This window comes from Selaginella moellendorffii, unplaced genomic scaffold (genome assembly GCF_000143415.4).
Source record: "Selaginella moellendorffii unplaced genomic scaffold, v1.0 SELMOscaffold_115, whole genome shotgun sequence".
NCBI classification, from domain to species: domain Eukaryota; kingdom Viridiplantae; phylum Streptophyta; class Lycopodiopsida; order Selaginellales; family Selaginellaceae; genus Selaginella; species Selaginella moellendorffii.
Genome location: NW_003314376.1, coordinates 259046 through 269431, shown reverse-complemented (window position 1 = coordinate 269431; position 10386 = coordinate 259046). Strand labels below are relative to the sequence as shown.

General features: G+C 44.9%; 2 protein-coding genes across 2 annotated transcripts; both read left to right on the top strand.

Annotated features, from left to right (window-relative positions):
• The first annotated feature begins 8166 nt into the window (after positions 1 to 8166).
• Positions 8167 to 8954, top strand: LOC9635081 (origin of replication complex subunit 6). The gene is made up of 5 exons (XM_024664883.1): positions 8167 to 8286; positions 8357 to 8403; positions 8468 to 8572; positions 8640 to 8793; positions 8856 to 8954. The coding sequence occupies exons 1-5, from the start codon at positions 8167 to 8169 to the stop codon at positions 8952 to 8954; spliced, it is 525 nt and encodes a 174-aa protein (XP_024520651.1).
• A 27-nt stretch (positions 8955 to 8981) lies between these two features.
• LOC112342692 (origin of replication complex subunit 6-like) lies at positions 8982 to 9474 on the top strand. Its single transcript, XM_024664872.1, has 4 exons — positions 8982 to 9059; positions 9126 to 9151; positions 9224 to 9305; positions 9374 to 9474. The coding sequence occupies exons 1-4, from the start codon at positions 8984 to 8986 to the stop codon at positions 9421 to 9423; spliced, it is 234 nt and encodes a 77-aa protein (XP_024520640.1). The 5' UTR covers positions 8982 to 8983; the 3' UTR covers positions 9424 to 9474.
• Positions 9475 to 10386: the final 912 nt, after the last annotated feature.

The following is a 10386-nucleotide window of genomic DNA, read 5'->3' as shown; positions in this document are numbered from 1 at the left end:
TCAGCAAACCTATGGTGGTATTGAATATACTTAAACTATGCTTGGAGATTTTAGGATATTTTAATATCTAATAGTTGTTGTTCATTTAGATTAATCTTTTTGATTAGAATTTATAAACTTCCATATAAACACTTTCTAGTATATTTTTGTTTATTCTACTATAATATTAATCTCAAATTGTGAGGGCCAAGTGTACGGCTACGATGCCATATACTAATATTAGCGTAGTGGGATTTTGGTAGCCGTCGGATTGGTTTCAATCTAGACCACTCGCTCTTGTATATAAGCTAGGGTTTTTGGGCTAATTGATATGCACATTTCTGTATTCCCTTTCCATATTCCAAGCACTCACATTAGTGGAGGTAAAGGGCACTTTTGATTGTCCTTAAGGAGTGCTTGAATTTGGGATTTTGGTTTAGATCTAACTTTTGCATCGTCTAGATTTAGCTTTTTCCATTTCCTTTCTTTTGTTCTTCCCTTTCAAGATTTTGGTTTAGATCTAGCTTTTTGCATTGTCTAGATCTCCCATTTCCTTCTCGTTTTTTGTCATTTCTCTTCTTTTGCTCTTTCGTCGTCCGTCTTCATGGCAGATCAGCAATCTCCTCCTTTCACTCTCGAGCAGCAGTTGGTCCAACTGCTTGATGCTATGCACTTGCAATTGAACAACCAAACTCAATTGATGGTGGCATTCACATCACGTGGTCTAACTCCTCCTGCCCTTGGTGCCAATCCTCGCGTTCAGCCGGAGTTCTTTCGTGGGGATCTGCAGCTTGTGGTAATCGTGAAGGTAAACCTAGCTCCGTTGGTAATATTGGATCATAACCATATAAAACTTTATATAGTGAAGCACCAACAAAACTTTGCACCCTTGTGACATATGCATACCGAAGAGACGGCAAATAACCATCCCAATCCGAATGTTGAAAGTTCACATACTTCACAATCATTCCCTTGAATGTCTAAACGAGCCGTTCCACCAGACCATCTAATTGTGGATGATAAGCACTCGTGAAAGTGTGGTGTATCCCCAGCCGAGACGTCAAAATATGAAATGCCTCAGCCATAAATGCGGGACCATTATCTGAAAGAATCTCCTCTGGACAAGAATGTTGGAACACCACTCGATTGAGGAGGAAGTATCCAACAGTAGTTGCAGAGGCACTAGCAAGAGCACCAACTTCCACCCAACGAGTCAAGTAGTTAGAAGCAATAATAACATACTCATTGCCAGCAGTCTACCGTGGAAAAGGTCTTATAAGATCAAACGCCACCAACTCAAACGGACGGGAAACTGCAATTGACTCCAACCGTCCTTCCGCAGCCCGAGGGGGAGTATTACGAGCTTGGCACCAAACACAACTACGCATATGCCGGATAATATCATGTCGCATCTTCGGCCAATAGAAAGACCTGCGCAGCTTCTCAATTACACGACGATGTCCCATATGCCCACCTAGAATAAGAGAATCATGGTAGGCATGGAGAAACTGCGGAATAAAGATAGAAGGTACCACCAGCCGTAAAAGAACATTAGGATCCATCCCCACAAAATAAAGAAGGTTGTTTTCGAGGCGATATTGAGAATGTAAATGCTGGAAAGGCAAATCATCAGCAAGTGATGTAGGATTCTCAAACCCATCTCGAAGCCTTCGAATCCATGGCTCAAGCTTTTGAGCCTCACGAACCTCATCAAGAGAAGGTAGATCTTGCTTTGCGCCTTGTAAATACTGAACGTCAAGTATAGCAACCACTGACAACACAGAATCCTTATCTAGAAAATCCACAGATGCTGGAACAACAGGTTCGTCAGAAACATGAGAAGTGAGTGGAGAAGGAAGAGGAGCTCGAGAAAGGGTATCAGCATCAGCCATAGAACTCTCTGGGCGATGAACAACATCAAAATCATATATCTGAAGCTTTAAAGCCCATCGAGCCGTACGACCAACCATGTTCTTCCGCTTCAATAATGAAGTAACAGCAGCATGGTCACCTTCAAGTAACGTCCAAGAACCATGTAGATATGCATGAAGTTTCTCGAAACAAACAGCTGCTAAACACTCCTTCTCTATCGTGGAGTAGTTCATTTCCGCTGGCTGTAATGTACTTATATACGTAATGGGATGGCGTTGACCAGGCACACTCGAGCTCTCTTGCATCAACACACCTCCAAGACCAATGTCAGAAGCATCCACGCGCAAAATAAAAGGTCAAGTGTAGTTAGGATATGCCAAAACCGGAGGAGTCGTTAATAGCTCTTTGAGATCCTCGAATGCCCGCTCACAATCCGGAGACCAAATGAAAGATGATGTTGATGACTTCAACAACACTCGCAACGGTGTAGTCCGATCAGAAAGATGATCCACAAAACGACCGAGATACTACACCTTGCCCAAGAAGCGTTGCACATCATTCACACACTTTGGAGTAGGGAACTTTAGAACAGCCACAAGTTTGTCAGGATCAACTTACAAACCCTCACGAGAAATACGGTACCCAAGATAAGTTGTATCCTTGGACCCAAACATGCACTTCATCCGCTTCAGCTTGAAACCAATGTCGCGTAGCCAATCCAACACTTTACAAACATCACAAACGTGTTCCTCCCACGTCCCCTCCGAATGGATCAAGACATCATCAATGAAGTCAGTAGTCACTTCCGGCATATCGCAAAGAACCTCATCCATCATCCGCTGGAAAGTTGCTGGAGCATTATTCAAACCAAACAGCATTACCAAGAACTCGTACAAACCAAATGGTGTACGAAAAGCAGTCTTAGGAATATCTTCTTCGGCCATCGGTACTTGCCAGTACCCAGAAGCAAGATCTAGCTTGGTGAACCAACGACTTCACCCCAGATGATCCAAGAGATCAACAGTGTGAGGAAGAGGATACACATCTGGGATCATCACTTCGTTTAACGGATGATAGTCAATGCAGAAACGAATACTCCCATCAGGCTTCGTCACAAGATGAGGTTCACATGCCCAAGGACTTTGTGACTTCCGAATAACACTCTTCTCCCAACATCTCCTTGACATTTGCACGTAAAATCTTGATCTCCTTGGGTGACCGACGATGAATAGGAATCTTGATTGGACGAGCATCCCTGGTTGGAATTAGATGACATGTGGCAATCTTGGCGCCAGACGATAGGTCAAATTCAAAGAGATCAGAATACTCCTTCATGAGCCGGTCCACCGCTGCAACACAAAGATCGTCGGAGGGATTGGAAAAGGGAAGAGCAGAACAAGATGGAAACATAGGAGGAAATAGTGGGGAAACAAAAGTAATGGAAGCAGAGGTAGAAGTAAAGGGACAAAGGTACAGAAGTGAGAGGAATGGATGAAACATAAGGAAGTATGAGACAAGGGGGAGAAGCTTCAAAATCACACTTGGCATGATTGCGCTGCAACCAATCCATACCAAGAATGAGGTCAAAAGCTTGACTCGGCACCACCTGCAATGACTGCAACTCAAGCTCGAGATCGCCCACACGCACAACTAAGTCCACCTCATCCCGTGCACAGGCATGCATACGGCCGTTGCCATAAAGAATGAAAACTAGTTCCGCCGCACAACGCAAGTGTAGACGGCAATGTGTGGCAACAGGTCGAGTAATAGAAGATAAACTCAAACCTGTATCAACCAACACGGAGAGAATAATAGGAGACCTCTTGTTATAAAAACGAGCTTGGAAAGTAAACACTGGATGAACCGGTGCCAAGTGAACCCCTTGATGATACTCCCGAAAGAAAGATGGAGGGTCACTGACTTATTCGCACAAGGTCCCTCTGTTACTCACACGACTCCTCGTTTCCTGGATGCATCTCGGTGTCAAAACCTTCCACCGCAGCAGCACCAATAGGACATTGCTGACGCCAAGGTCTCCACCCAGGAAATGGAGGTCACCAATCCAAAAAGCGCTGACAACGCCGATAAGTATGACCAGATTCATCACACGCCCAGCAACGAACATCACGGCCACGACCACATCCTCACCCTTGTCCTTGGACTCGAGTAGCAGCAGCATCAACCTCCATTGGAACAGGACCATCACTCATAGGAAGTGGAGTGGAAGGACGTGCAGTGAGAAGTGGAAGAGGCGACGTCTCATAACGTTGTGCCAAGCGAAGAGCATCATCAAGGGTGGCAAGAGCAAGTGCATGCACAAGGCCGACAAGATCTTGACGAAATGCTGGCCATAACATTCCTAGCTTGATCTGTTCCGACATATTGGGCTCCGCACGAAGCAAAAGACTTACGTGGTTTATCTAAGGGGCTCCTTGCACAATAGAAAGGACTGTATCAAGTGTTGCGGCAAGTTGGACCTCAAGTTTATGAGGTTCAGCATGATGTCCAGCAGGCCGATCCTCCAGAGATTGTGCATGTGCAGCGGTTGAAACGCTTCATACGAAGGGATTAGGAGCAGTTAATACCACCTACAGATCCGCCGATGCCTCATCCTGATATTCCTCTAGATCCTGGCCCATCTACAAGAGAACCCTGACAGTCTTTCATTATTCTGAGAGGAGGGATGATGTGATGTGAAGTGTACAGCTACGATGCCGTATACTAATATTAGCGTAGTGGGATTTTGGTAGCCGTCGGATTGGTTTCAATCCGGACCACTTGCTCTTGTATATAAGCTAGAGTTTTTGGGCTAATTGATATGCACATTTCTGTATTCTCTTTCCATATTCCAAGCACTCACAAAATAAGTTTATAACTAAATTACTCAATGAATGATACTACAGCAAATTAATTAAGAAATAAGTATTGTCTCTCATATTTTTTATCTCTTCACCAAGGTGTGCCAGCTAAGATCCATTTGTGTCTTTTCAGGTACCATCTTCAATTGACGGCTCCATCAACCTTGCATGACACTCTTTCCTTGCAAAGTTTACCAACCTCCCAAGAAAAGCTTTTCTCTCATTGAGCGACCACGCTGAGTACTGGATTCCCTCCAGATTTCTCTCCCAGATCTGCGAGTGGAGCCTCTTCTCTGCTAAGTCGCCGCGTGCCTTGAGCGCCACCATGAAAGTCTGAGCGTTTGGCTGCGGCTTGCTTGTAGCAGTCAAGAGCAAAGGTTGTTCCCAGGAAACGACGTTTTGCTGCTCCATGCAAAGTCTCAGCGTTTGGAGGCAGGCCAGCTTCTCGTTGCATCTGATAGAAGACGTGCATGTCCCATGATGATCGTGTTCCAGGCAACCAACGTCGTGTTTCTTTGTCCTCCTGAACACTTTTGATGCTTCCACATGTCCACGAGGCTGCTTGCGACGAATGCATTGGGTTAATTTGCGAGGTAGACCAACCTATCCTGTTCTTCGTCCCATCCTGTCAAACAACCTGTGTTGCAAGCCGCAGTGTAGACTTCGACCATACTTCCACAATTTTGCACTTGCTTGATTCCTGGCTTATGATGCTCTTGACTCTGGAGAAACCTATCTGGCCGCTATGCCCTGCTCTGCTTCTTCTCATCGAAGTTGAGATTTGAGCACCTGCAAGAACAGAGAGCAAAAGTAGTACGTTACCTTTTCTCAAACCTTTCGTCTCAAGCAACTTCTCTGGCCTTTGGAGGTGCACTAACGTCTGCTCCCCCGTCACCTCTAGAGGATAGCTCAGTCAAATCGAAACTTGGTAGGTTCCTGCTCTACTTTCCAGTCCATGTTCTGAGCCAGCTGCGCAATAACTTCCAAGTCTGGTGACTTCCACCAGTGGACCCTTGTATGTGATCTTTACCGTCCTTGAGCAAGACCCTGCTGTCTTCTTGCTCTGCAACTTCATCTCCTTGAAGATTGTTTGTACACAATCTTCCATGTGACAAGGCATGCACTGTGCTGACTTACGCGTCACTGCCAGTGTTGGCAGGACACTTTGAGGAGAATCCCAGAGTGCCATTGCTGTGCGAACCACGAGTGTGAGCTTCCAGCTGTTTCTTCTCAGTCAGAGAATCGTCCACCACAACTTCGATCTGCCACCCGGGATCCTGAAAGATCGCATTACTGCGCTGCTTCCTCCGAGAGAACATCCATCGCACGAGCAAAAAGCATGCGAGCAGCACCAAGATCGCAACCAAAACCCACAGAAGAAGCTGGAGCAGCGACCACGGCGTCCTCCGAACCACTGTAACTACTGCTGCGGGTGTTGGTGTGGCCACTGCTGCGTCGTGACCCTCGCGACGGTGGTGGTGGTGGTGGTGGTGGTTGTGGCGTCCTCCATGGTGGTGACCATGGTGGTGACCATGGTGATGGTGGTGAACAACCAGAGGAGCTCCATCACCGTGATGATGATGGTGGCGAGCATCAGGCGCTGGAGCTAGATGAGCAGGGTGGCCGCGAGCAGGGTGAACGAAAGCAGCTGGCGCTGGGGCTCGAACTGGAGCGTCACCTTGAAGAACTGGAGCTAAACCTGGCACTGGCTCGTGGGCTCCTCGAGGATGGTGTCCATGGTGGTGTGGTGGATGTGCTGGAGCTAGAGCTGGAGCTCGCGGGTGTGAAGCTCGGTGATGGCCGCCATGCCAGGGCGCTGGAGCTCGGCGGGCAAGCGTTGGGGCGGCGTGAGCGCGAGAGACCATAGCTTACCTGACGAGAGCTTCTACAATAGAAAAATCCAAGCGAGAAAGATTATAACCTAACCCTTGACTTAAAATAGAAAATAAAGAGGTACTTTTGGCTTTGTGAAAAAAACAAGAGCTTGTGACGCTGTGGATTGTCGGACTTGTACTGAGCATGCCAAAGAGCCCAAACCTAGATGTGAACAGCGATTTAATCTCACAATCACGAAATGCTCAATATTTCAAAAAGATAAGACATCTTTAATTTGATGGCAACTCCTCCAGGCTCAATCCTAATGTACTTGCAGTGAACGAAACTTTTTTACTCGTTTGCAAAAAAGTGGGAAAAAGAAACACAAGATAAATATCTATGCATTGCTCTGTTGACAGTCTCACGGTGCAACATCCATCCATAGCTCCCCCAGAGGTCAACACCAGTAAAATCGGTCAAACTGCCTGGAACGATCCAATAATCAAACATATTTTGATGGTGAGCGCTCTACCATCTGAGCTATCTCCCCTTAGCAAAGAAACAAAAATGCTAAACTTTTCTCTTCACCATTCTAATACTCATCCTTGGAGATTCTGGCAGCTTTTGTTGAAGTGATTTAACCCTTGGAATAGGGAAATACTCAATACTAGAACTAATCAAAGACTCTACCAGGGAAACAACAGCAAGATTCTCAACTTCATGGATACACTCAATATCCAGATTAGTATGAGGAGGATAAAAAACACTCAACTCAACACTGGATTGAAAGTTAAAATCATGAAAGTCATAAATGATCAATATGCCAAAAGAAGAAAACACTACAAATGAAGAAGAAATACTAGGAACTTGAGAAGGTGGCTCAGGCCGAAAAATAAAAAAATAGTTAGGAAAGAGCAAAAGGGAAAGAGAAAGGATTAGATAATAGATTGAAATATTGACACTTACTTCGCGAAATCTCCACTTTATCTCCAAAACTTTCTCCATAATAATCAAGCTCATTATCACACTTTGGAATCCACCCAAGTTCGTACACATTGTCTTTCCACAAACTTGATCCTCAAACATTCTCTAAGAATTAAACTGCATCATCCATAGCTCACCAATCAATATCACGATCAGACTCCACATCAATAAGAGATGGTAGAACATTGAGAACAGAATAAACCGTATAATCACATCCCACAAAAGCTAGAGACCAACAAATAACACATCAAGGATGGGCACAATACCAATATGATTACACCCCACAGCACCAAAAGTTAGATCCAACGGAGCAGTATTAGTAGCCTCAAGTGACATACTTCTTGATCGATGAGGGCCTGGCGGCGGAGTACATCCTAAGTTGTGACATCGTCGCGTTCAACAAGATATGATCTACTCGGCCATCTCCTTTTTTTGATTGTGTTCTTCACTGCGAGAAATGAAGGACTCTCGTCGTCATTGTATTCCCTGCAGCTTTCTACAATCTTAAAAAGTTTTGTATGATCCATCCATCGTTCCAAATAAAATTGGGGCTACAACGCCAAGGTTGACTATAGTTGACCATTAATGTTAACCCTCGTGGTTTAGGTTAACTCGTTATTTTCCCGCCTATTTCCAAACGCGAGGTTCTTCGCGTGCCATGGAGATGAAGGTGCTGGAGCGGCAGCTGGGAATGGCGGCCGATCGCGAAGTGCTGCGCAAGGCGGAGGAGCTGCTGCACCTCTGCCGGATGGAATTTGATGCGGCGGCATTTGGCATTGTGAGTGTGCTTGCTTCTTTCTTTCCACCTGTGACTTGAGGGTGTCCAATGCTCTTGTGTGTTATTCCAGGGCGATGTCTGCCAATCCGTGCTCTGTTTCGAGATCGCGTGCTCGATGTAAGTATCCAGATCTGCATTTCTTTGTGGGTGGAGTTTATTTCTTTCTTTTCTTCTCGGACAGGATGCAAGTTCCATTTGATCGGCAAAAGGGAATCAAGCTGAGTGGTCTTTCTGATAAGGCTTACAATAGATCACTCACCACAGTCCAGAATGCTCTTGGTATCAGGTATTTCTTCAAAGCCAGGAAGAAAAGAGATGGAAAAAAAATGTGGGAATAACATTTTTTTCTTCAGGACAAGCTTGAATGTGCGCGAGCTCGCTACGTTTTGCTCCAGATACAAAGAGCGATTTTTGGCCACTTTACCAGAAGCACGACGTCGAAGCGCTGATTTCGATCACCCTGTATTCATCAGCGTCACATTTTATTTATGCGCGAGAAAGCAAAAGGCAAGCAGTTTCCAATGCTTTTTCTCACGGTTTTACTGTCTTTTTTTTGTATATTTCAACAGCTTAAAGTTGACAAAGCTAAATTGATGGAGGTGTCTAGCACATCGGACCCTGAGTTTTCCAACGTAAGCTCCAGCGAGCAATTGTATTGCCGATTCTAGATTTTATTTTTCTACAGGTTACCGCGTCTATGACAGATATCTGCTTCGATTTGGTCGGTGTTGAGAAAGAGAAATCCGAATCAAGAACTAGAGGATGCAAGAGAGGTATGCAAAGAACTCGATATTTTTTCTGCAAGGCCTGATCTCACAGTGCGAGCATTTCTTCTGCAGCTCTGTCGGATGCCACGAATCTCGAGGTCAGTAGGAAGGCGTCGATCTGCTTGTTGCAACTTCCAGGTTCTAAAGACATTAGTTTTGTTTGCATGCAGGATCCAGGCAGGACAACATGCCTAGAATACGAGGAATGGAAAGAGGCCGTTTTGTCATCCTCGAAACAAAATCCATCACCTGGTAAGCTTTTAGTGATTAGTTTCTTTGGATTGATCAAGCATGCCCGATTTCTCCGTTCGTTTGTTCAGGGGCTGTCAGAGACCAAAAGCAAACGCGCTTAAACTTTGAAAGAATGTGATTTTGATATTTTGTAAAAAAGGCAAAAGTAAAGTTACTCATTTTTAAAAAACTTCTAAATATGTTTACTAGCAAATTAAAATACCAAATAATATTAGTATTTATTTGGTACTAAAGATCATACCAATTGATTTATATTGTCTTGGTTTTACCAATTGCTTCTACCCATCTTGAATAACACTGCAAAGCAAAATAATTCACTAGCCTTGTTCCTCCTCTTGTTTGTACTATTACTATATGTATTATTATTATAAGCATTAGCAACATTCTTCATGGTTGCCAGCTTTGCAAGGAGTGCCCTGTCGTACGCATCAAGCAACCCATCTTGTGGATTCCACATGCATCTCTTTTGATTCTTAGGGGTATTGTCGCGAATGTGACTTCGGGTATTGAAAGTTACCTGTCAGCCAGTCCTTACGGACACTGGCTTGGCAAGAACCCTCGCATATTGAGATTGGTCCCTCAATATTGCTACATGATAGCTTACTGTGTTTGCCAAACACCCTCGCTATCATGCCCTTTGTGTTAGTCTCATTTCGGTCCCAAATGCTATTTATGGAAAGTTTCCAAATTTGCTCATTTGGCATATCTACAGAATATAAAGATCGTCCTGAACACAATACTGTTCGTCCCGTGTCCAAATTCGCAATCTAGGAACATTCCATATTTAGTAAGTTTCAAGCTTGTCCCAGAGATTAACTCCTAATACTAAGGGAGGCTTGGGGTGAAAGCCCAAAGCATGTGTTCCTCAAGGGGGGGGGGGGCGGGGGGGGTTCCAAATGTATAGTAGGGATAGTGGGTAGGTCGGGCATGGCCGACGAACTTGAAGCATAGTCTAGCTCCCACTTGTGTGCCTATCCTTGATTTGCATCCGGCTTGGGTTTAAGCCCAAGTTCCATTCCATGCTAGTTGGTGGAGTACCCATATCCTCACGTTAGGCCACCGGTATGCCAAAATAGCATCA

Excerpts from the sequence above, each read along its gene's own strand:
- LOC9635081 (XM_024664883.1), top strand. The coding sequence starts at position 8,167 with ATGGAGATGAAGGTGCTGGAGCGGCAGCTGGGAATGGCGGCCGATCGC. Across the intron at positions 8,287-8,356 it reads ATGCGGCGGCATTTGGCATT|GGCGATGTCTGCCAATCCGT; the intron begins GTGAGTGTGCTT and ends GTGTTATTCCAG. Across the intron at positions 8,794-8,855 it reads TATGCGCGAGAAAGCAAAAG|CTTAAAGTTGACAAAGCTAA; the intron begins GCAAGCAGTTTC and ends ATATTTCAACAG.
- LOC112342692 (XM_024664872.1), top strand. The coding sequence starts at position 8,984 with ATGACAGATATCTGCTTCGATTTGGTCGGTGTTGAGAAAGAGAAATCC. Across the intron at positions 9,152-9,223 it reads CGGATGCCACGAATCTCGAG|GATCCAGGCAGGACAACATG; the intron begins GTCAGTAGGAAG and ends GTTTGCATGCAG. Across the intron at positions 9,306-9,373 it reads GAAACAAAATCCATCACCTG|GGGCTGTCAGAGACCAAAAG; the intron begins GTAAGCTTTTAG and ends TCGTTTGTTCAG.